The sequence below is a fragment of the Pelecanus crispus genome, chromosome 2, assembly GCF_030463565.1.
Source record: "Pelecanus crispus isolate bPelCri1 chromosome 2, bPelCri1.pri, whole genome shotgun sequence".
In the NCBI taxonomy this organism is placed as follows: Eukaryota; Metazoa; Chordata; class Aves; order Pelecaniformes; family Pelecanidae; genus Pelecanus; species Pelecanus crispus.
The window spans coordinates 55,183,222-55,208,769 of NC_134644.1; the positions used below are offsets into that span (position 1 = coordinate 55,183,222).

General features: G+C 40.4%; 1 protein-coding gene across 1 annotated transcript in view; it reads right to left on the reverse strand.

The window, feature by feature from the left end:
- NPSR1 (neuropeptide S receptor 1) overlaps positions 1–25,328 on the reverse strand; it is a 60,420-nt gene extending 35,092 nt beyond the window's left edge. The window contains exons 1-2 of the mRNA XM_075705922.1: positions 25,182–25,328; positions 12,637–12,769 (exon numbers count right to left, since the gene is read on the reverse strand). Coding sequence (XP_075562037.1) covers positions 12,637–12,769; positions 25,182–25,328 — 280 coding nt within the window. The remainder of the gene's footprint in view (positions 1–12,636; positions 12,770–25,181) is intronic.
- Between the last annotated feature and the right edge of the window lie 220 nt (positions 25,329–25,548).

Here is a 25,548-nt window from a genome sequence, read left to right on the forward strand (position 1 = left end):
AAATTTAAATTGATTTTGTAAATGAAAGATGGAAGAGGTGACATGGTACCCTCCTTTTAGAGAGATGAACAAAACACTGAATGACCCTCAGTTTTCCAGGCTTATGTACAAAGCTGGCCTCAGAAGTGGTGATGCTAGGTTCCTTGCTAGGGCTGACAAAAAAAGCCACTTTTGCTTTTCAGCCCTTTTAGAGGGGACTTGTTACTGACTTCCATGAGTAAAGGTCTATGGCCTTGCAGTTCTTGAGTAAAGACTTTAAATAAGAGACAATGTCCCCTTGATTTTTAAATATTTTGTGTGTTTTATTAAAACAAAGACGACTGAGCAACAAATGACATTTCCTGTATTTCAGTTGACTTATCAGGTATCACTGGAGAGACATTGTCCTAAGGAGCAGTATGAAATTACCATATTTAATATACCTTAAATTGTTTTTCTGGACTTAGTAGTACCATAGCAGTAACTCCAGTGATCCCATAACACATTAGAAAACCTATCTCTACTATAGCATGTGAAAGCTATTTTCTAAGGCAGCTCTCCATCCCTCCCTCATGGCATCAGTTTCTGATTTTCTCCCTGCCTATGTCAGCTGGAAAGTGAAAATGGATAGTAATCAATTCTTCCATTCAAGACTATAAAATATATACCCACAAAACAATATAATCTTATAATATAAAGGTGTGGTACTCATCTCCAGAGTTAAGGTTATACTAAAAACCCAGTAGATAAAAAGCTGTCCTGGCACATCCAGTGGATGGGATCTGATTTTTGCTGTTAATATTATTTCTTCAGTTCATAAATGATCCTGTAAAAATATTTACACATACACATGTGAAATACTGATTTTGTTTTTAGGAAATAGTTAAACAACTTCTCTTTTTGTCATGTTTCTTCAGGTTCCTACAGCTTCAAAGCAATCTGTTTCCTCATCCTGAAAACCCCCTATTCCCTACTTCTACTCTACAGGCTTCTGTCATGTTTGGATAATAGTTTGTCTATTGTTCTCTTTTGCTAGTTTACAAAGAAGGTACAAACATCTTGCAAGAAAAATTGCTTCTGTTCATTATCATAGAATCAGAGAATCGTTTAGGTTGGAAAAGACCTTTAAGATCATCCAGTCCAACCATTAACCTACACTACCAAGTCCACGCTAAACCAATCAAGGGTAGACTAGACTAAACCATGTCCCAAAGTGCTATGTCTACCCGTTTTTTGAACACTTCCAGGGATGGTGACTCCACCACCTCTCTGGGCAGCCTGTTCCAATGCTTGACTACCCTTTCCATGAAGAAATTTTTCCTAATATCCAATCTAAACCTCCCCTGGCGCAGCTTGAGCCCATTTCCTCTCATCCTATTGCTAACTACATGGGAGAAGAGACCAACACCCACCTCACTACAATCTCCTTTCAGGTAGTTGTAGAGAGCGATAAGGTCTCCCCTCAGCCTCCTCTTCTCTAGGCTAAAGAATCCCAGTTCCCTCAGCCGCTCCTCATAAGGCCTGTGCTCCAGACCCTTCACCAGCTTCATTGCCCTTCTCTGGACACGCTCCAGCACCTCAATGTCTTTCTTGTATTGAGGGGCCCAAAACTGGACACAGTATTCCAGGTGTGGCCTCACCAGCACCGAGTACAGGGGAACAATCACCTCCCTGCTCCTGCTGGCAGTAACCTCTCAGTCTAAGAAATTGGCATGATCAACCAACTGCTTCTGCTTTTCATTGCTGTTATCCCTGTTCCTTAAGAAGTACCAGAAAGTCTGACTTGGAAGTGAAATGTTTGGGAGTTTGTCCAGAGGTAATTTCCATCCTATTGTGACTATTCCTGTCCTTGTTAAGCAGATCTTCACTCTTCTCTCTTTCTTGCTACTGCCTGCCTAGCTTAATAGGAGTGGAGAAATACATGACTTACCTGCAAGTTTCTTTTGGATTTCAAAGTTTGGGCTATGGAGTTTTGCCACTTCAGTTTAACATTGACAAAGCTTTTTTTTTTTTTTTTTTTTTTTTTTGGGGGGGGGGGGGGGTTGTGCGTGTATCAAATGCATACAGAAACAGAATGAGCTGCTAAAATGCATCCATATCCATGTTGCATCCTTCAGTAATTTCAGGTTGTTCTTTCTGCTAACGCAGAGGGGCAGTTATCTGCACTGCAAAGGTTCTCCTTTAAGGTTAATCATGCAGCTGTAGTGTTACTGCACAGGTTTGGAATAACATTTGTAATTTAAGTTACACTTTTTTCCCAGACCCCACTTGAATAAATTGTCTTTTGGGCAGAGCCCAGAAAAGTTTGGACAAATTCCAGATGGGTGTTTAGAAACAGAGACAAGCACAAAAGAAATAATCACGCATTTTCCATCAGGTAACATGTTGATATGCATTGCTGTGCTTAAAAAAAAAAAAAAAAAAGTACTGAGAAATACCTTCTCTGTAAAACTTTGTATTCGCAGGTGGGTTTTGAGTCAGAGCCTTCTGAAATCTGATTGAAACAGTGGAAGATTAGGTTTTTAGTTGTCAAAGACAAATAGAAATCTTGACATATTTGGTGACGTACAAGCACTGGAGGGATTTATATAGTCAACTTTAGGGATCTAAATTAGGAATTGAATCCTTCTGTACAAGTTAGTGAAACTTAAAGGCAGCTCAGAGTGTTTTCCTCTATTGGCTATAAATGGAGCACAGGGAGAGTGACTTTGCATCTTACATACCTACAGTAAGGTGTCTAAAATAGACAGCATGAATAATCCCTAAAATGAATACCAGTGTGCAAGAATCCAGTCATGAAACTTAATCCAATTATCTCTATGACAGTCATGTCCCATTCTGCTTCCCAGGACTGATGTTGAGCCGTATGCTTTCTTTAGACCTACTTCTGTACACATGGCAAAAAGCTAACAGAGCATTTTCCCTCCACCCTCCCTGCTAATAATGATGCTGTATAAAGCAAAAGGTGTAATGCCCTGAATAACAGTAACTTCCTCAGGTGAAGAAGGTCACAGATTAAAATCCCTTTTGATCAAAGACCTGCAAATGTAGGTTGTCACCAAAGTACTCAACTGTCTACCTATAAGAGAAAGAAGGTGTCTGAAGATAGCTGCCGAATTCACATTCCACTAGGCTAAATAGAAAAGTTACTAAGATTAGAATATTGTTCTTTTTACTATTTCTTTCAAATACTGCACAGTCACTCTAGTGTATGGACTCAGACCACATTGCGTTTTTGTCTTACAGCCCTCAAAAGTGCCGTAGCTGGCCAGGCAATCCTTTATAATCACCACACAGCCCTACTGGTACCAGCAGAGCTGTGACGGTGCAGTAATTTAGCTGCACAGCGCAGGTCTCGGCACAGGGTTGGAGAAATTGCATTGAAGGTAAAAGAGGGGAAAAAAGCTACTAGCAAAAACCGGCTGAAAGGAAATGCTTTCATTTTAGTCACACAGACGTCTAGTCAGAAAAAGCATTTGTATGCAAAGATCTGAAATAATGACAGCTCCTTTTAAAATAATAGAAATGGTAAGTGTGGATCTCCTATGAGGAAATCTGTAGGTGGGGAAGTGGAATCAATTTTAGGCTCTGTGTGTGTGTCTGTTGAAATGAGAAGATGGTGCCTTTGTATAAAGATAGGACATCTAAGGTCCATTCATCATTTTTTAATCCTTTCAGAAATGAGTTATTACCCAGGAAAAGCAAACAGAGCGACTGATTCCATCTGAGTTTAAAAATGTATGATCTGGGGTGAATTTTGGGAGATAGGATTGTTACAAGATGTTCTACTAATATTATTATTTCCATTGTGGGAGTGTCCAGGAGCCCAAGCCTTAGGGATGGCATTCAAAGGCACTCCTGGGTGACTTAGGAACAGAGGTCTGGTGCCTGCTTGTGATTTTAAACACACATATATACTGCAAAGGAATAATCATTTCATACTGTATTGAATATTTATAGGCATACTGTAGCTAGTTTTTCTCTGCTTTAGAAGCAGGGGGATTTATGGACCAAAGCGTAACATAAAGGTTATATAAGGAAAGACTCAAATTCTTTGTACAGGAATCCATGCCTCTACTGAAAATATGTTACGGCTCCACAAAATAAAAGTTAAAAAAGATTTATCTGGCTTGAGAGCGTTATAGTAACTGAGATGCAGATGAAATGAGGGCATTTTGTCTTTGTTGCTAAATTCTCAGGGTCCCAGGTGGTCCTGCGCAAAGGGAAAAAAACCCACATCACCATATCCTACACTGAAATTGGTACTGGAGCTATTGGCAAGCTGGGAGAGTGTGCCTGCTGTTTTGCAGCTGCAGAGGGGAAACAGTTTATCACTAGGCACTTTGAAAATCTCACTCTGAGTACCTATGGATGATGAACACACAAACGGACCCTCCCAGAACAATTTAGTACAGTATTTAGATGCTGTACATTGAGTAAATAGGAAAGAAGTTTTTTTCATGAATTCTCCTTGCCTGTGGAGACCTCAGCTCTATATTTGGAGTTATGCTGCAGAGTGTTTTTTGCTACCTGTAAGGGATTTGAAGGCCACTGCTCAGAGACAACAGTCTGAAAAATGCTGGTTTAAGGATGGCTGCCTAGTGGGTTGTGATTGCATTAATTAGAAACCATGAATCTTGGACATCTTGTTCCTGCATTTGTAAGATTAAAGTAGGCTATATAAATAACAGTCATTACAGGGTTTTTAAGTGGATGACCATTCTTGCTTCCCGTAGCAAATTTGGAGAGCTCATTATCTTTATACTTCCACTAATAGGAGGGATATTGCATTCTACTGTTATAGATACAGCACTTCAGCTTTTTTTGCTTTTGTGCCAGTGCTACTCTTTCCTACTGCAGTGAGCTACAATGGATAGAGTCACAGCAAACACAAATATTGTGTTCAGCCCTGGACTTTTCACTTTTCAGCCCTTAAGAAGGTATCTAAAGATACATGAGCATCAGGCAAAATATAGAGTACACAAGCTTGGTCCAGGTTGGTTAAAAACACTTTGAATTCAGTTTGGAATTGGAAACTAAAGCAGAAGAAGTAGCTGTCAGCAACCCTACAGCTCATTCCTACACTCACTGAGTGTCCCACCTCTACAAGAGCTCCCTGATGGGGCACTAAGCAGCCTGCTTTTTGGGGCACCATATTCTAGACTAAAACCCTCTGGCTACTGCATTGAGATCAACTCCATTGCTGTTTCTTTGTCTTTCCTAGCACATGTCCTTGACTCCAAGTCTCTTAGCCACGTACATAGAAGGCAAAGGCAATCGAACTGCCTTAGATCACAGGATTACCGCCAGTCCTCCAAGATCATCTTTTTTCTTAGAGCCCCAGTCTTGTGGGAGCATAACTTCACCTTTTCAAGGAGAGTTCATTTGGCACCAAAAGCAGTTTCTTTTACACTAAACCTCACAAGGAAGTTGTGTAACTAGGCCGAACGTTTGTGTGCTAGTCCCAATTTCACTGTTCTTCCTACACTACTAGACTGGATTGGAGCAATGTATTTTCAGGATGCCAAGTTCTCTATGTCGGACCTCTAGCTTCATGATTTCACCTCTAAAACATGAAATCTACTTTGTTTTCCATGACCATTTTCCTTTGGCTGTATGACCAAACACTGTGAAACAGAGGTCCTGATACCCTCAAAGAGACTGTCTCCTCCTTTTCATAAAGCTCTTTGGGTCACTCAGTTTTGATGCTAATGCTCACTCTTGGTTTCCTTGCCTAACTTCTGAGGATATTCCACTTTTTACCCCATGTACTTCAGGCTTGGGTTTGGAGAAAATGCATTTTAAGAGGAATGCATATATTAGATATTTTCTATTTTCCTCAGGAAAGATTGAGACTTGTGTTGACTAACCATATATGCAGACAAGAATGATTATATATAGACATACAGAAATATTCCTGGTTGTTCACATAAGAAATCTAAGAGTATAGTAAAACTTGATTCATAATATCAAACTGAAATTGTGTAGCATCAGTGTCCAAGTTACTTATTACAATCTAGGGTACTATGACTCATCTCAAAATCTGAGTTAAAGTTCAAAGGAGAATTTGAATTTCTGCTAGGTGGTATTATATTGCTAGAAATGGCAATGGATATCAAATCTGGTTTGCCACGTGCTACCACGGGGTATTGCAGACAGTGACCACATTTATCTTATCCTGCATTACATCTTGGATTTGAGGGGGGGGTACACTAATACTTATCTAACTTAAAGTAAGTCCCATGATGTTTTCCAGTTACTGAATTAGTCTTCTTGGCAGAGTCAGGATGGAAAATGACTGCTGCTTCTCCAGGCAACTAAAACAGCCATGCAATGAATTTTCTTACTCACTCCCAGTCCAGACAACTCAACACAGTTTCATGGGAAGCACTGAATAAGTAATGTTAATATTGCTGTGTTTACTCCCAGAGACCATTTTTGCTCTTGGTAAATTGATTCTCATTTATTCTGTGAATGCAAAATGAACAGTTGTACTAAATGCTATAGTTTCTCTAGCCTGCAGAGGAAAGGTGGATATAATCTATTTCTTTCCCTGTTTTTCAAGCTGTGTGTACACTCAAGTGATTTGCAGAGTTCTTGGACTTCCAGCTATATGTTCAGGAATCAGTCTGATTCCAAAATTGGGATATTTAGATGCCATTGGGTACTCTGGCAAATTTCAGCGTCTGTGCCTGAGGGAATATTGACAAATTACACTCTTCCTTCCCAATTTTGACATAGCCTTTTTAGTAGTGATGAGAGCATGTAGTGTAGAACACAGACAATCCATTAGCAGAGACTCTTTCCTTACCTTACATTAATTACAGTTTCAAGAGGTTTTAGGACATAATGAACATAAGAAATGCAGATATCCTTCTTTCAGTTTTATCAATGAACTCTGCAGTACAATTGTAACTTCTTCTAAGTCTTCTTTGCTGCAGGTAGTATACAGATGCTTCTCATGTTTCCTCAGCCTTCATTTTTTTCCCACAAATTAGCAGAAAACAGAGGTGTGGAAAGGGGAGAAAGCCGCAGATTTCTGGGAATGGTTGAAATAAACTCTATCTCAGTTCATCATTCTGCATTAGGTTTATGAGTCTTGGGTGGGAAATCATGTAAATCAGATGGTAGGTTCCAGCCAAGACCCAGCTGGCAAGGTATAAGTTTTCTAGTATAACTGGGAACTCTACGGGCTCTTTGGCTACCAACAGTCCACCTCCATTAAGGTGACTTGCTGACTTAGCTGCTAATTGGCTCTATACAATTAACTTCCAATGCTCATAATCATTGTAATGTCTGAGGTACTTGTAAAACTGATGAATTCCTATGTATGATTTCTCTGAAGTGCGGAAATATTACAAGTACCATTTTCCAGATGAAAAGCTGGAACAGAGACAATTATCTGTTAATATTGTTCTACATGTTAATTTTGGTAATGGTGTTATTATATTAAGCTTTTGTACAGATCAGGAAGTAACAAGTCATCTTCATTCCTTCAAGCCACATAGACAAGGAAGAAAAATATTGAAGGACAGGCACAGTCCATTAAAGCCGTCAGCACGGCAGTGTTTTTGGTGTTAAAAAAAAAAAAAAAAAAAGAAGAAGAAGAAGAAAGGAAGGACAACTTCTAATGTGTTTGTCATGTTTAGCTGTTTTAGTAGTAGAGTTAGATGCACCTATTTTAATGCATTTAACTAGCAGATTAGTTGGCAGACTCTGCCTTCAGTTATCTTAACCAAAACCATCCCAGAAGTCAGTGGCTAAGTCTAACTGGTTTTAGTCCCACAACCATGCTCTCTCTGGGCAGAAGCAGCACAGAAAATAAACACTCCTTGCTTTAGCAGGGTCCATTTCCACCTATTTGCTCACATAACCCTCTCATAGGAAGTTTTCAGTGTATCGGCTTTTTACTAAACACTGAACGAAACGAGTGCAGTTGCTTAAGGACCAAGGCCTCCTGTGGTCCAGCTTTCTGGGAGCAACTGAAGAAGGTGGCAGCGATATAAAGAGACACTTTTAAAAATATCTCCTTGTCTTTTTAATGTCATTCTTAAATCATCTTTTAGGATTTGGTATTTATATCACAATATAGACTGTAGCTAAATATTTACAGGTTGTCTTTTGTTTTTCTGTTTATATGTAAGCTACCATCGAAGTTAGCTGATGTTCTTTTTATTTTCTCTCTTCATTACAGCCACAGCAATACTTAAGTGAGTGTGTATTTCCAACCAAGTCTGTCAGCCTATGGCTTAAAATTGGGCATGAGGTAAAGTGCCTACATGTATTTCTACCCCTAACAATGGACAAAATCTAACACTGTTCTTAGGGTACTGATTTCTCCTAAATGTTGGAATAGAAAGAGAAACTCGCAGAGCTAATGGTCATGACATTTCCAGCTCCAACTTTCCAGACGTTAATGTTGGAGAAAAAAACCTCAAATAACTATGCACTTCTGGTCATTAAAAGGAACTTAAAGGCATTCCTCTGTCAGTAGTAGTTGAAGTTGGATGAAGAATAATGAGAAGTAAAATACTTTTTAGCAGAGGTTTTTAATGTATTCCTTGATTGGTATCAGAATTGGTCAGATAATTTGTTTTTATTGGTCAGAACTGTTTTTTATTGAATGGACTGTTTAGCCAATAAATGACATTCCTTCTCCAAAGCTACTCAAATAATTGTGTTTTATATACGCTCATGTTTGCTGCTTTTACATTTTGAGAGTAGAGTTAAGAAGGTCTGCATTTGGTAGAGCTGGGTAAAGTGATCTAAATGGTTGTAAGTGTGTGGACAAACCATCTCTTCTGAAAACAAACATATTTTGCTTGAAAATTTCCAGTGTGATACAGCGCCTGTGAACTCACCTGTCTGTCAGACCCCACTCTTTATCTTGAACTACTTAGTGAATTCATTCAGAGGCAAAGATCTTAAAGACACTAAGACTCTGAAGTTATGTGAAATGGCATCAGGTAGGGGGAGATGTGAGAGGTTTCCTGCCAGGAGAGATAGCTACACTATGAGCATAACTTGTGCTAAACTCAGAAGAAATCTATTTGGGAAAAAGTGTTTAGAAATACCCTCTGCACAGAGTAATCTTCAGAGCTTACACTTTCTGAGAAACTATATTCCTTTGGATATAGAAAACCATAGGAAACCTAGCTTTAGTTTCAGTCTTCACAGATGAGCTTGTTTCTAAGAAAAACATTTTTACAAAAAAGGAATATGCCTGAAAGCAAACTGAACACAAGGCAAACATGGCAGTATTCCTCTTTGTTAAATTAGCTGATGCTGAATGATTAGTAGCTGATGCTGAATGATTAGTACTATTGTTCAACTCAGCTGTTAACTCTTAGCTGATTTCCTAGTACTTAGTTCCCAGATAATTTCAAAGAGACTTATGCATGAGCTGAGAGTTAAACATAGACTTAAATGCGGTACTGGCACAGGCATTGTATAGGGATATATTTAATATGAAATAGTCCGAATCCAGGCTTCAGCAACCTCTTTAAGCACACTGAAGTTGAAGGGATGACTCACATTCCTACAGATCCCTGCAGCCTCGTTCACCACATTGACTTATGGTGTAGTAAGGAGTCAGTACAAGTCTTATGTCTGAATTTGCCGAGTGGGTTGAACCACTGAATTCTGGTGGTGTTGATAGAAGCCTCAATCAGTTAGTGACTACTCTTCTGCATCTGGCTTGGCAACCAGTCAAGGAGAACAACAGTACTCATTTCCTATTCATGTATTATGCACAATTTGCTTTGAATATCTTGTTTATTCTAACACAAAGTCTATATTTTCATTTCATTTTTGTACTACATTAGTGGGAAGATGTGAGAATTGAGGACACTACTCAACTATTGAGCCACAGATCAATAGACAAAAAGTTTTTAAATGGCTTTGAAATGCCTAGATTGATAAAGCTGTAGCCGTTATTCTTTCTCTGCTACTGGGGTAGAAACAATAAATATTTTAAGAATCCCCAAATAGATGGAAGTAGTAATATTGACTAAGCAGAAACTGCCAGGAGATTAGGCTTTAGTTGGTAGGATTTAAATATGCCTGGCACATCAAAACAATGTGACAAGCCAGTGTTTTCATAATGTTCTGCATCTACCTCATAACTTGTTGTGAAAGGATGATGACTGTTGCCAGCTTGCTTTGTTCTTATTAATATTTTTGAAGATAAGAAAGTGAAATGGCTCCATTTCAGGAATGAAGTAATTTCTTTGTGCCAAAATACTGACAGGAACTCTTGGCGCAGGAAGATAAATTAGACTTCTGACTCCTGCATCACAAAAAAGAAGTCAACATTGCTTGAAAGGAGCTTTCCTGTTCTAGCTGGTGTTACTTCATTTAACATTGCAGATGTTAATGTCAAGTGAGTTTTCGATGTGAATTTCTGTAATATGAAATGGAACCGACTGTTGAACTTAAGCACTTTGAAGCTCTGATTTTAAAAGTAAGGGATAATTTTAGGGAAGGGGAGGTCAGAATAATCAGCAAGTGGAACACAGGGACCTCAGTCAATACTGTAACATCAGTTGTATAGCACTATTTGCAGCCTACATATAATAGGATATTTGCCTTGCTGTCTTTGCCACTGATTATTCTAACTATCTCAAAACTGCACTCGCAATGCCTTCCCCTCCCTTCATATAGATGGTACTTGAACCCCTACTGAATAGGTCTCTATCCACCTCCATTCTAATCCAAAAACTCAGCCTTTCCTATGGGTCCAAAATGGCAAATCTCCCACCCTGGCCCTTACCTGCAACAGCAGTAACCTCCTCCTAGTACACCTCATGTGGACCAGCCTTCTCCTGAGCTATCCTGGTCCAGACACTTCTGTCTGCTTCTTTCTTTATTCCTTTGACCTGGACACCCGTGTCCTTATGCTGGTTCTTTCTCTGCTGCAGTAAACACATTTGTTTTCCTACTAGGACAAGACCCTTTGCTGTTTAGTTGAGCTCTTCCTATTAAGACCCATCTTCTATTACCATGCTGGTATATGTATTACCAGTGCCATTGCTCTGGCAGCAAGCCCAGCCCTTGTCCCCTCTGTGCAGATGGACACAAAGGGTCATTTTCCACCCTCCTCTTTTCCAAAGCCCTTCTCATGATGGTTGCCCCCGCTACTCTGCTCACTGATGATGGTAGGCAGAAAATGGATGGTGTCCATCTGGGGCTTCAGTTGCTTTTCTGCTCTTGCCTGTACTACTGCTTGGTTGCCTACCTTTTGCCATCTTCCATATATTCATCTGGGATTGGGAGCTCTTTGAGCGGAGACTGGCTTTTTTGAAAATCCTGTGAACACTGTAACACTTGATCTGTGATTGATGCTTCCAAACTGTGCTGTAGGTTGTATCAACATGTCTTACCTGATGGAAAATACCGCTGGCACATGAAGGAAGTGACATGAAAGTCATGACTGAGATAAGAAGTGAAAACGTTCATTACAGATGACTCACAGGTGAATAGGAAAACCAGCTGTCAGCACTTCAGAAGAGGAGTCACTGCAAAACTTCACCTCCACACCTTGCAATAACTCTTATATCACCTGTAGTTACAGGCCAGTCCCTTTGCATCACTTTGCACTCCTTGGTCTAACCATTTAAACTCTTCTTGAAATAGGACAAGAACCTGGGCAGACACAGTTGAGACCATGAGCAGGAGTTCATTTACTTGCAAAGAATGCATGTTGAAAATTGGGGAGTGTAGTGCCTTGCTTTTCCAGTTTAAACAGAGATACAACAGACATCAAAGGAGGATGCAATATTGCTGGGAAATCACATATTAAATAGCTCTTTAGTGGAAAAGTGCTGTAATTCCTGCCATATCTTACAAAAAAAAAAGCAACAGAAAGCATATAAATATATCCTATATAAACAAACAATACAACACAGCTGTCTTGTAAGCAGGGATTAGTAGCAGGTCACTGTTATAGAAACAGCACATATTTTCCCTTGGGAAACTTAAAACCCCACAAATTTAGTCCATTCAAGGCCACAGAGAAACAATGTGTTGCTTATGCTCTTATTTCCTTTCCTAGTTGCTGAGATTGACATTTTACACACCAGGTTTCTGTACATTTTCCATTTTATTTAAAAACTACAAAGTTCTTGAATCAGAATTCTTTTTTCCATTCAAAAAAATTAGCTAAATGAGTTCTTCTCCACATTTACATTTTTGTATTTCCCTTACTTGGTTAAGTGCAACAACATGAAGTTATTTCAACTCTTCAATGCAAAAGCGTGTTTGATGGAGCAATACAGTTATGAAGTACTTCAGAAAGGGTTTTAGTAGAAAATCACAAAAAATTCATCTTAAACTAGTTTAATTTAAATCATTCAATGACAACAGCTGGGGACATAACTTCTGGGAAATGTGGATGCAAATGTGGATGCAAATTCAGACTGGAAGATAAGATTCAGTGAAATCAATGAGTTGCAAACACTACTACACCTAGCAACATCTTTTTAGATCAGAGGCAGGCTGAGCCCTAAGGTAAGCAGCCACCCATCTGTCTTATGGCAAACTGCAGCTAGACATTAGGTGGCAACTGAATTCTTCACCACTCAACTTGCATTTTCTTATTTGTCATTTTAGTAGTGATTCTTGTGCAGTTCAGATGCCCTTTCCCCTCCCATACACTACCTGTGATTGCCAATTGTGTAACAAAGAAGGTCATTCGAGATTTCTGCTTCCTCCTCCAATTAGAGAAGAGCACGACGGCATTTCCAGCAATTGTGACAATAAAGAGAATCCAAAGAGTCACCAGCTGCTCTGTCTACATTGGAGAGAAGGAAAAAAAGTGTATCAGTATGTGGTTGGGTAGTGACTTGGGTTAAGCCATTCAGTTGTCTTAGGACAAATGAGACGAGAATGGGAAAAAAGAGTGAAATGTGAGTTTTGCCAATTGATTTCTAATTATGTAGTCTGAAAGATATTCTTGTTCTTCAGAAAATACTTAACATGCACCACTGCTGGTGATGTTCATTCCAGTTTGATTTGCAGTGGTTGTGTATTACTTCTATCTTCACAAAACCACTAGCAGCGTCTGTGTTAGGCACTTAACACGAAAATGAGAGGCAGCCTTCAGTTTTCTTGTGTTGCTCCAGCAAGCTGTGAAATAACCAGCTGCCTCACTTTGTAAAGGAATACTGATAGATGGGCTCCTTTGGAGAAATGGGGGAAATAAATACTTCTCTCCTTCCCAGCTCCAGTGAGTCTGGGTCATCCACAAGCCCTACGAAATTCAGACATACACTCCATGATCTAGATGTGCACCAAGATTGAAAAGAAAACATGAACCACTGTAAGGAAAAGTAAAATTGTGCAGTGAGCAATATGTGGTGACAAAACGTCCCCTAGTGGTAGTGTGTACAAAGAAAAGAAAGTAAGGAAGAAAGTTATTCCCGCTCTCAAAGCATCAGGATCCTCTGGCTGCAAGAACAAGGGCGTGCATATCCACATTTGCTTGTTTTGTGAGAGCACGCCCAATCTTCTCCCTCCTTTTGGCCTACCAAACCCCATTTGGTCCTCTCTAGATGCAGGATAGTCATTTTTCAGTGGCCACTCTGTAGGTTTCCCCTCGCCATGTAAGAGTATGAAGTTTATGTTTTCTCCATAGCAACCAGCAAGCTCGGAGCCTGGGAAGCACCAAGTCTGGTGAGCATGGGGCCACCCTAAGGCACTGTCCTGAGCAGGTGGGGGGAAGGACGCTGTCAGTGAGACCCGTGCCTACCTGACTGGGCTGATGATGGAGCAGAAGGAGGGGAGAGCATTCATTAAAAGCATTTGGCAGTCACTAACCCATGACTTTACCATGGATGAGCAGAAACCAGGGCTCCTGCTGCCCACAGAGGGAAAACGGCTCAGATGTGAGTGTGGGGAGGGAAGGTAAAATGGTGGAAAAGGAGCAGGGGCAAGGAGCTTCTTGCTCTGCCATCAGGTTTAGTGCCTTCTCAGCTCTTAGCCCCCACCCAGCCAGCAGCCATGGTCCCTCCTCTACTGGGAAGCCACTTGTGGGAACCGGCCTCAGCTTTGTTCCAGGTAGGTAGCCATGCTACCCTGTGGGTTATGCAGGCAAGCAGGAAAGGCAAGACCCAGTGTATGAGCAATCTGAGGCTGCGCTCTGTGCCTGAACCCAGAGATTAGTTTAAGCATACAATGAAGGCTGTGTTTAGATGGTTTCATTTTTCCCAGCATGATACCTTTTGCCAGCTTAATCTACCATTTGGGTCATCTCACCTAAATTTAAAATTCTAAAGAGAGACAACTACTCTAAATTGTCATAGTGTAGTCTAGATAATAGCAGTATCTCAGCGATGAGTCAACATTGATCTCACCCACCTTGGGATGGCCTGTCTCCACTGATTATAGAGTGACCTAGACAAGACAACTTGTGTGGGCTGGTTGCTTAGCTTTTAGACAAAAATCCTCTACCTTTTTTGGGTGTCTGCAAATCTCTTTAATCTCTTGGAAACAAATTCCCTTCAAAATGTGTGGCAAAGACATAGTGGAACTATTTTTATGGGGATGCTTTGCTTTGTACAGGAATTGGAAGGAAGTGTCTTTTTGGAAGGTAATTAAAATTAAAATTAAAAAAGGTAAGATTTCACATCAATTTTGTCCTTGAAATCAGTGCATTCTCCTCAGGGTTTGGTTTGTCTTTTCCATTTCAGAAAACCTCTTATACACATGAAGAAAACTGAGGGGCAAGACTTGTTCCATTTTCTCTGGTATAAGATCAGGAAAGCATTTTCTTGAAAGAAATTCTGTATTCCTATATCATACTGATATGAGTACGCACAGAACAAAGATCCGAAACTCAAACCTTCTGACGATTCCTGCAGAAGAAATAGCTATGGAGCAACAGAGACTGTTAGAGGGGTGTTTCCCCACCACAGGGGTGCAGCACATATGGTCAGTTTAAATCCCCTCCTGCCAAGTTAAAAAGCAGTGCTTAGCAGTTAAGCAATTTTAGGCTAAGCCTCTACAGAAATATACAATTAAACCAGACTACAAAGATAACCTAAAAGGTGCAAAAGCTGAGTATAGGAGAGGTAACTTTGAGAGGCTGTAGACAAAGGAATAAAGCCAAAGTTTCTATTAATCTATTTGTGGTAGCTGCCATTCAGAGAGAAGAGAGAAAGATCTCATTCTTTCAGATTAAGGAGCTATAATAATAGGCAACTTAAATCACTGCAGCATCTCTCAGTCTGTGTTAGCTTGCAGAATTAAAACTTCTGTGGTTATTAATAGGATGCCCACTGTGATAAAGGCCTTCATGGAGGCTAGGATTAGAATTCAAAATGATCTTGATGAATTGGAAACATCCACTGGAAAAAAAACAAGATGCTGTTCAACAAAGGAGAAGTGCAGGACTCTATGGTGCAGTGGGTGTAATCACATTGGGTTGGGTGAGCCTTTAAAACATCCCCCCCACATGCAGCACGTAAAGTGCCCCACAAGTGGAACATCATTTAATAATGTCAGCCTACCATGAGAGCAACAGCCACAGTCATGGGATGGACACTAGTCTCATGTGCCTCTGCTCTAATCCTTCCACTGTACCCAGCAACTGTACTTTGCCCACTCCTGGGTTCCATGCTTCAAGAGAGGCACAGAGCAATGGGTTGACAGCAGTCTAGAGCATATAGCCAGGCGAAAAGACTGAATGAGTTAAGTTGCTTATCTAGCAAAAAGCAGACTGCAGGAAAATATGAACATAGCCTTGAAGACAAAAACAACAACATCAAAAAAAAGACTGATGTAAAAAAGTAAAGGAATAATCTCTTCTTCAGATCCAGCACAGACTGGCCAAAAATCCGTGAACCAAAACTACAGCACATATACCAGAGAGAGAGAGAGAGAGAGAGAGATTGATTGATTGAGTCAGAGAAACCTCCATCTGTGAAGGTCTTAAAAATAGCTATTAGATTAGGGAGATAGCTGATTGATCCTTGAATTTCACTCCAGCTGCATTTTCTATAATTTTGTTTTATTCATCATCTTAAGGTTGCTTAGTCATAGAGGTGTTTCGTTTCATGTCTTGTTTGTTCATCAAGCAAAAATCCTCTTTTTGTAACAACCCTCGGCAAGTTGATTTACAAAAAACATTGTTTAATAACATGTTGCACAGACATCAGTGGCATTCTGGATAAAAAGAAAGACAATAACATCTCCCAAACCCCTGTGTAGAAGCTTTTGGCAAGGGCTGCTTTTGTAATGGGCATTGCTAACTACATTACATGAGAATGCCATGAGAGAGACTAGTGTCATACACCAGTTCTTTTAGATTAGAAAAACTAAAGATATTGGTGACTTAATTAAGGTCACAGAACAAATCAAAGTCAAGAGGATTTCCTTGGCTTGACTACAACCATTGCATGCGCTGTTAGTCCACAAGACTGCTGTGTTTGGAGCATGGAAGTGCTTGACATCTGGAGCTCATATTCATATTTTGCTAATTTGCTTTAAGATTAAAACCAGCTTTAGTCAATGAAGCAAGCCTCTTGAAATGTAAGCCAGAAAACCTGTCTGAAGATTGCGTGCATTTTCCTTTGCTTGTAGAAGAGGTTCATTATTTTGTCTCTCTGACAAAATTTCTGAATCCATAGGCTGTGATAAGTCTAGTAAGAGGTGTATTCTGCTTTATATTTGAGACAAAGATCATCCCTGTGAGCAGTTTTATTCAAGACCATAGTTAAAACCTTTCAGAACCACTGAGAGACATTTTGGTGCCATGATGCCATCCTTCCTTCCAGTTATCCCCAACCAGCTTCCTCGCTCACTCATTTCTCAGGATTTGTATCCTCTCTTTTGGGGGGCACCAGCTGTGGCTGAAGAACAGCGATATACCTGATAGCGCATCCCAATGGAGGTGCCTTTGCTCATGTTTTGAGGTGTAGAAGCCTGATATCAGAGCAGTTGCCTAATAGAAGAAGAGGTTCAACTATCAATGGATAAAGCACGTTTGTACTTGAACAGGAAGCCAGCATCAGACAGTTTTGTTCTAGCTGCTGAGGCTGGTTGGGAAACAGCCTGGAAAAAATAGGTTACCAGGTAAGAAATTATCAAATAAACAGAAAAAGAGAGGGAGAGGTACTTGTTCCTGATGTGACTGGCTGGCCTCTTAATGTGAGGAGAGGAGGCCTATAGTGAATTCATGTCTTTGCTGACCTGGTGCCTTCCTACTCTATGCCCTTGGTCACCTGGGTGAAGAAGAGGCACTGATCCCTCATATCACAGGTCAGTACTGGCTTAAGTCTCTGAACAGCTTCTTCTTGACAGTTGATTAAATTCTGGGAATATGCAAATGGTCTTACTGCTTGCCTTTGGTATATTTTAACAGTTATGTTTCTAGCATAGCCTATTGCAACAATTGAGATTGTAAGAGAGATGCAACCACGGAGCAAGCCAAACAGTTTTGTAAGGATGTTCTTAACACATAAGAACAATACATAAATCTTGCTAAACTGAGGAACTGTCATGCTCATGGTCAGATTTGTGACTAGTAGATTGCATTGCACTTTCTTAAAGGAGGAAAAAAAAAGAAAGAGAAAAATTTTTTATCACCCTCTGAAATAATCATTTTAATTGCAGGCCATGCAAGAAAAAGGAGGAGTTTAGATTTGCATTTTTTTTGACCCTGTAGTAGAAGATCCAGAGTCTTGAACTTAGAATACTGAAAATGTTCAGGACAGATTTGCTATTTTAACAGCCCCATCTAGGATGGAAAAAAACCCAGAAACCCAAAACAACAAAAAAACCCAAACAAAAAACCACAAACAAAAAAAAAACCCAAACCAGGAAGATTAGTTTTCCCGAGGCAGACAGGTGTCATGCAGCTTGACTGATTCCAGTCAGGGATTTATAGTCAGTTTACCTCTAAGGCAAATTGCACTTTGGACTGCAACACTGAAAGAAATTAAAGACAGACAGTTATCGGCACAATTTAATTAAGGAGTCTTAAAGGTACTGGCACAACCTCTGACATAATTAATGAAGTTTTTTAAAATAAATAAACAAAACAAAAATAAATAAACCCCCCTCTCTCTCATACTGCCAGATTCCTCCACAGCAGAAACCCTATAGGAGCCTTGTGGGGTCTAACTGCTGCCTGCAATTATCTAATGGGAGGGTGCAGAGAAGATGGAGCCAGGTCCTTCTCAGAAGTGCACAGTGAAAGGACAAGAGACCACAAGTAACAGTTGTAACACATGCGACGTTTTGATTAGATATTAGGAAAAAATGTTCATCCTGAGGGTCGTCAAACACTGGGATGGGAGCTCAGAGAGGCTGCAAGATCTCCATCACTGGAGATATTCAAAATTTGAGCCAGCACTGCCCTGAGCAATCTGGCATAGTTTGAATTTGCTTTTGGGTGGTTGGTGCAGATGACCTCCAGAAGTCCTTCCCTACCTGAATTATTATGCACACACAAGTATGCAATAAGACCTATTTTCTTAAAGAAAGTACTTAAAAGTAAAAGGTACTTACACACATGTAATCAGATGAGCACTTTGCACAAGTTGTATATTATTTATTGTATCATAGAAACATGAACAACTCGGATCTTTGTGGGAATCTTTATGTAAATTAAAATTCACGCTGCAAATAAAGAGTACGGGTGTAAAGGCTACCGGCATGGAAATGACACAAACGTTAGACTTAGGAAAAAGGACTTTAGAAGTATAAGATGGCATTTGTCTTATGCTTATGTGGAGGCCTGAGATGAAGAATTCTGCCAGGGTGTGACCAGCTTAAACAATATGCTGTCAGAAAGAAAGTGTGATGCCACTGAAGGGATCATAGCTATTTTTATATTTACCAGCTGCAAAATAAAAGTTATTTAATACATTAAAAAAACCAAACTTGTTTAAAGTGCCAACTGGAAACATCTACATTTCTTCTTGTGTTGAAACTTTCAACACATGTTGGGTTGTGCAAAAAAGAAAGCCCAAGAGAAATCTGCCTGAAGATAAGCTGTAGGTGCATTACACATACTTTAGTTGTAGATAGCAGTTCTGACTGTCAAGAGGGAACAAAGTAAGGGGCACCAAATATCTTACAAAAAGAGGGACAGTGGACGGAATACTTAGGCTAGAAGTAAGCTTCATACAGTAAATGTTAGTAACCTGAATGTGAAAGTTCAGATGATTAATTCAAGGCAGGTTATGCTCATGAAAAGCTGCAAAAATGGCTGGATTGCTCTTAATTCAGTTGCTGATAGGTCTTGTCTCAGTAAGAAATAAGCATGCTAACAACTGGAAAGATCACTGAAATCTTATGCCCTAGTTGTCTCAAGCAGCAGAAATTCTGCTGGTCATCCCTGTAATACAAGTGTGTTTTGAAAGAACTTTCTCCATCTAGCAAGGCAAAACTGAGAAGATGTTTCTCTATAGTGTTCACACAAGGTGTTCCTGAAAATTTTGGGAAAACAATTTGATTGAGACTGAAAAGCTCTAGGAAAACACATGTGAAGATAAGAAAGACTGAGAAAAGAGAAAGTTCAAAGCTAAGTTTTATATTTTGTCTTTGAAATTGCTTCCACTATGAATGAATTCGAGAGGAACACATTTGGGCAGGCTGATTTTTTTTTTTTTGGTAGCGTAGCCTGGAATGGAGCCTGATTCAAACTGCACAAATACTAGTTCAGCCCCAGGTTTGCCTCTGGGACTGCTGCTTTCCCATTTCAATAGCACTGGTCATGCCTGATAGTTTTCATATCTCCTCCTGGGATGTGTTGCCACATGAGGCTTTCACAAAATGTCAGAGGTGCTGGCAACAGTCACTTCTCCACCTGTCCTTATGGTTCGAAGAAGGGCACAGTTGGGAGGGACCCGAGCTGATGTTTCCTATTCTGCCAAACTTGAGAAGCAGTTTTGCATGAGTTTGTGTCTATGTGGTACTGCACTCCTAGTCTGTGAATGTTAATGTATTATATAGAGGAAAAAACTATACTTTCTCCCTTTTACACTTAAGGAAACCGACAAACTGAGGAAGCCTATTCATTAAATCAGGACACTTCCTCATGGAAAGGGCTAATTATGTTGCTAAGATTACTTTCACTTCTTTTTGAAATCTAGGAAAACTGTATCTGTCTTTTTTGTGACTCCCCAGTTTTTTTAGAAATGCATGTCTTAGCTCTGACTTCACCATCATGAGTGAGGCAGGGTCCTTTTGGTGCGCAACATTTAGTGCATGTGAATTGCTGCGATCTTTCCAAGCTCAAATAATAGCTAGACAAACAAACCTGCCCCAAAATCCTCCATAGGTGCGACTGGGATAGAGGGGAAGATTTTCAGTCACTAACAAATAGTAACAACCCAATTTTACTAGCAGGTAGTTCACATTTGCCATTCTGCTGTGTTTTGGTACAAGATGGATAAGAAATGAGGACAGTACTGTTCAGTTATCGCAGGATTTTTTTACCCATTGCACCCTAGGAAACTTCCACAGGATTAGATAAACAGATATCCCTGATTTTAATGTCATTGGGAAAGATACGATTTTCATGGTGTACCTATTTTTTTTTTCCTAGAACATTTTCAACATGAAGAGATAATATTAGGTCACTCAATGGCCCATCCATAATTGTATGATTTTGATAGCCTTACTAAAAACCATGAAATGCTGTTTTTTTCTTAATCACAAAAAGGGGTAAAATGATTAAGTATGCCTAATCTGCACAATTAAAACATCTCAAAAAACTGGGGAAATTAATACTTTCTAGGCACATTTATATAGGAGAGGCAAACCCTGTGGCTGTGTAGACCATGGAGTTAGAAGTATGAGGGTTGCTAGTATAAAACTGCCCAAATCAGTTGGCTCAGAGCTACCCCCAGTCAGGCTGTCACACAGCCAGATCACTTCTGTGTTGCATTTGAGCTACTACATGAAGCTAGCCTGGCCAACAGCACTGCAGATTTGTTTAACAACGAGATCAGCTATTACATTCCCAGCACAGCATCTCCGGAATAGCAACAGTCATTATGGCATATTGCAGAGGCTGCATTCAGAAGTTCCTGACACCTTATTTGTGTAGACTTAATTCTCCTTCTCTCCCCCACCGAAATATTGCAAAGTTACTTATGAATGATTTGATATACCTATTTTTCTAAAATGTATGATTGCATTTGCAGAGATTACTCCAGAAATTTGACAGCAGCCATTATTATTTTTCTATTATGTATTCAAAGATGGGATGCTCTGTGAGGTTTGTTTGAAAATCAGAATGAGCAATAGCATAGGTGAATGCTTTCCAGGAGATAAAGAGACTCCTGCGTTTGGATGAAATGACAGCGACAACAGATTCTGACTTAAATAGGCTCTGAGGACACCTGGAGCCAAATTCCTGTTACCACATAGTCCTATAAAACAAGTCTATGCAAACCTTCTCTCCACACATTGGCATCCTCAGCTCTTTGCTGGAGACCTTTTCCTTCGTAAAGAGCATTAGCTGCATGGATAAGCAGCACATGCTCTTAAATTTGTGCTTACTCTAGCATGGCTATAGAGTCCTGTTTAATATTTGAGCTATGTGGGCTAAAACATGCAGGTACGCTACAGGGAATGCTACAGTGTTGGGGGACGACAGTCACAGGCAGAGAGTCAAACAGTCCTTCCTGAAATAAATCGGGAATTTAGATTTTATGTGTAAAATAATTTGTAGTGGATTCGATATTCACATTGTGCCTCTTGAGAGCTCTAGCACTTCAGCATCACTGCGGTGGTGCTGCATGGCACAGGGACCAGGGCTCATGGGGCCAGAGGGAGGGGGACATCAACATGCAGACCAGTGGTTGGGGTTCCCAACTGGCAAGGGAGAGATTGGGGTTCCCAAAAAACCTTGGATGTAAACGACAAAACCTTTGTGTCCTGCTGCACAGACGAGGGCTCAACTTTACACGTCACAAAACAAAGTAAGAAAATGTACTAAATGATGGAAGTCAGCCCACTCTCCCGGGAGGCAGGAGATGACGGTGGGAACGCAGTCCCACTGAGAAAGGAACAGTGGCTGGAACTTTTCTCCTTTTGAGCACTCCAAACTTTACTCTATTGCATAAAAGTAGTGCATCCCATTTCTCAGTAGACATCTTAAAAAGAGATGAGCCCTACTCAGTCCTCACTGAGGACAAGCACATGCTTCTACCATTGGGGAAGCTTGGGGGCTTTTGGGGGCCTGGCAAAGGGAGGTGCTTCCTCCAGCCTTGATGAAGCCTCCTACCCCTGAGGACAACCAGGCAAAACCTATTCCGAGATTTCAGCTTCTGTCCAGGCAGGTTTCTTGTTTGCACCTTGTCAGGTTCAGACAGTTAAGAAGGTCCTAAAGTGGAGGAAGGCAACAGGCATCCAGATGATCTCTATTCTTTTCAGATTACTGTATTTGGCAGAGGGCAGCTGACACTCGCTTAGAGCCCTTTTACACATAGATTAAATGCATACGGGCAAGATTGTAAAGGGATGTAATGAACTCTCCTTTGGCCTGGGAGGTTGGAGCTGTAATTAATACAGCCAGCCTAGTTAGCACACATGGCCATGGCCCCAAAGCAGACTTCATGGGCAAAGCCTTGGTGAGCAGCTGGCCAAGGAGCTACAGTAATGACTACCAGAAGGGAAACGTGCATTCCTCCAAGTGGATTAAATGCTCCATTTCCCAGCCAAAAAAAAAAAAAAAAAAAAAAAAGAAGAGGAAATCTAATTGAACTGGCAAAATGCTTTCTAATCTGAAGTGGTGCAGGATTTAGTTGTTAAGCTCTGAGGAGGAATAGACAGAAACTCAAATGCTTCTGAATGGGGGAGCAGGGAAGCACTCACAGCTCAGCCTGTAACAGGACTTTTTGGTACTGAAATCCTCTAAGGTGCATTATTTTACTTTTGTCACATTGCCACCACACAAACGCTACCTTAGGTGGGTACGGGTTATCCTTTTTGTAGCATGGAAGGAAAAGAAGAAACCAGCACATGCTCCCATAGTTCGAGCAGAGTGTGAGATACACTACATAGCTGTCATTGGGTAAAATAGTTAAGAAGTCATTAACACAGGAACTGTTCCAGGTATGGGGTGAGCGTCACTCCCTCATCTCAACATTTATCAGCTTAGATTGTGTTTTCCTATGACTGCTTTGGTAAGATAGGTTACACCTGCATTTCCCAAGCAGAAATAGCTTGTGTGCCCTGTCTGCATCCTGACATGCAGGCTCTGGAGTCAACCTGTGAGGTGGCCATTCGTCCAGCCTGCCTTTACCTGCCACGGACTACAACGTGTTTGAAAATCCCAATAAAAGGCCAAAGCCCCATTTGTAGCTACATTTTGAGCACTGAGCTCTGGTTTTTAATCCATTCAGCCTATTCCAAGCTGAACTTTTTATTGCTTTAGCTGCATAACCAGATCCTCGTGAAGAGGAAGGACATGCTCCTTGGCTTGCTGGAAGGGGCAAGGACACAGCCACAATGTGGGCAGTGCTGGTGGTGGATAGCCAGTCGAGTCGTCAGGTATCAGCAGCACCTTCCACACGTGAGCTTTTACAGAGAGCTGAAATTGCTGGCAGAGATCCCTGTCTTCCCTGCACTGTAGTCATCAGAGCAGGTGCTTTATCCCTCCTTTCCTGCAGCAGCACCGGCTGTCACTTGTCTCCAGAGTCAAAATATTTCCATGCCTATCAACAGCTAGTAATTGATGTGAAATCAGTGAACCTCCTTGCAAAGTTCATGCTATATATGCCAGAGCTAGACATCCGGCAGAGGAGTGCAAGTCTAGTGAGAAATTCTCAGCTAACTGAATCAAGTTTGCTTTAGCAATGGACAAGCATGCATGACTATCCATGGTTTCATAATTATTGTAATTTACTCAATCTCCTCTATTAAGGAGCATTTTTCTGCCTGGGGACTTTCTAACCATGGAATTAATTGCCACTTTTACCATTATAAAATACTGCTCCCATGACATTGTTCAGATTTACAGCCCTAACTGTGGAAAGAACAAAGGAGATAATGAGAAAGTTGTTAAAAATACTTTGCTTGTTGCTTCTGATTTTTTTCAAGATCATTTTAAGAGTCTAACATGGACAGAAAAAAAAGAGGGAAAAAGAAAAAAAAAATTTCATCCTTGAAATCCTAGATAAGAAAGTACTGTCTTATCAAGGACAAAAATGTACGAGCAACATGCTAAAAGAGCCCTTATTAATTAATTGTAAAACTACAGATCAACTTTTTCCTTAACAGGGGTGGAAACCTGTTGTAATTCCACTGATTACACTGGCATTGTGTCAGAACACTAACAATCTCACAGAAATCAAAATTGCCTCTCACCTTATCCCCATTTACCTAACGTATTGTCAAATGATGTAAGTGCCTATATCTTTCCAGCTGAAAGTGATCTCTTTGGTCCTGAGCTCCAGAAGGAATGGCAGGGTACTCCTTGTCAAACTTTTTAGTAGCTTGAACTTAGCTTGTAGGATGTGCCACAACAGTAAAGTGACACATGGCATGCAGCATGAAATTAAGCAATGACAACAGGCACAGAAATCTGAAGGAAAGATGAATTTCAGTACATCTTCCATCTTTTTCCTACATTCACATACTGCAAGGGTGATGTTTGTTTGGGGAGATGAAAGAATACACCTCCCATGTCATTCAACAACATTCACTACTGGATGATTCATCTGGTGCATTCTTAACAGCAGCCTTCAAGAGACGCTGCACGCCCTGTTCAAGTTAAAAGCAAACAAACAAACCAACCTAAATAGAACCTTTCCCCGTGATTAAAAAAAACCCCCAAACAACACAAAAAACTCTCACTTGTGTACAATGTTTATTGCAGGTGGAAAATTGAAAGGAAATCCCTTATGTCAAGACAATGGCTGTAAGAAATTACTTAAAAGATGTGTTAAACTAATACAAGCTTTTGATTAAAAATGTATGTATAATTACAATACCTCTATAGAAAAACAGTATCATCCCCTCTTAGAAGGGGATACAATTGGCTAAAGACCTGAAAGTCTGAATTCAAATTCCTACAACTATTTTGTTAAATGCCTCACTCATGCTGTCCGCTGTCTTCACAGGGGAAAAAACCACAAATATCTGGGCAAAAAAAGTTCAATAACCCTAGTTGCCTCCCCACAGAGGTGCTGAAAATGAACCAAAGCTGCAAGCATGTGAGAAAAGTAACACACACGTTAAAAGAATACCTTAAAAGAATAGTAAAAGGATCCCCACTCCTCTTCTGCCACCACTTCAGTGGAAGTCACCGTTTCAGTGCAGGTGACAAGGGTAAGATCCAGCCAGCCGGTGCCTCCCTGAGAGCTGCTGCTGGCTTCTGTGGAGCTGACCTCCATCACTGGATTTTGTTCCAGTAGTCTAGGTGCTTGTTTTGGTAAGAGTTAACGCAGCCAAGCTTCTCCCATGAAAGCGCAGCAACAAAACCAGCTTCTCACTGCTCCACCGCTGGCTACCAGAGGCGTCAGGCTTCAGTGCAGCTGACTGATAAAAAAAAAAAAAAAAAAAAAAAAAAAGCGCCAAGCTGGCGTCATCCCTTTGAGCTTTCCTTTGGTACAA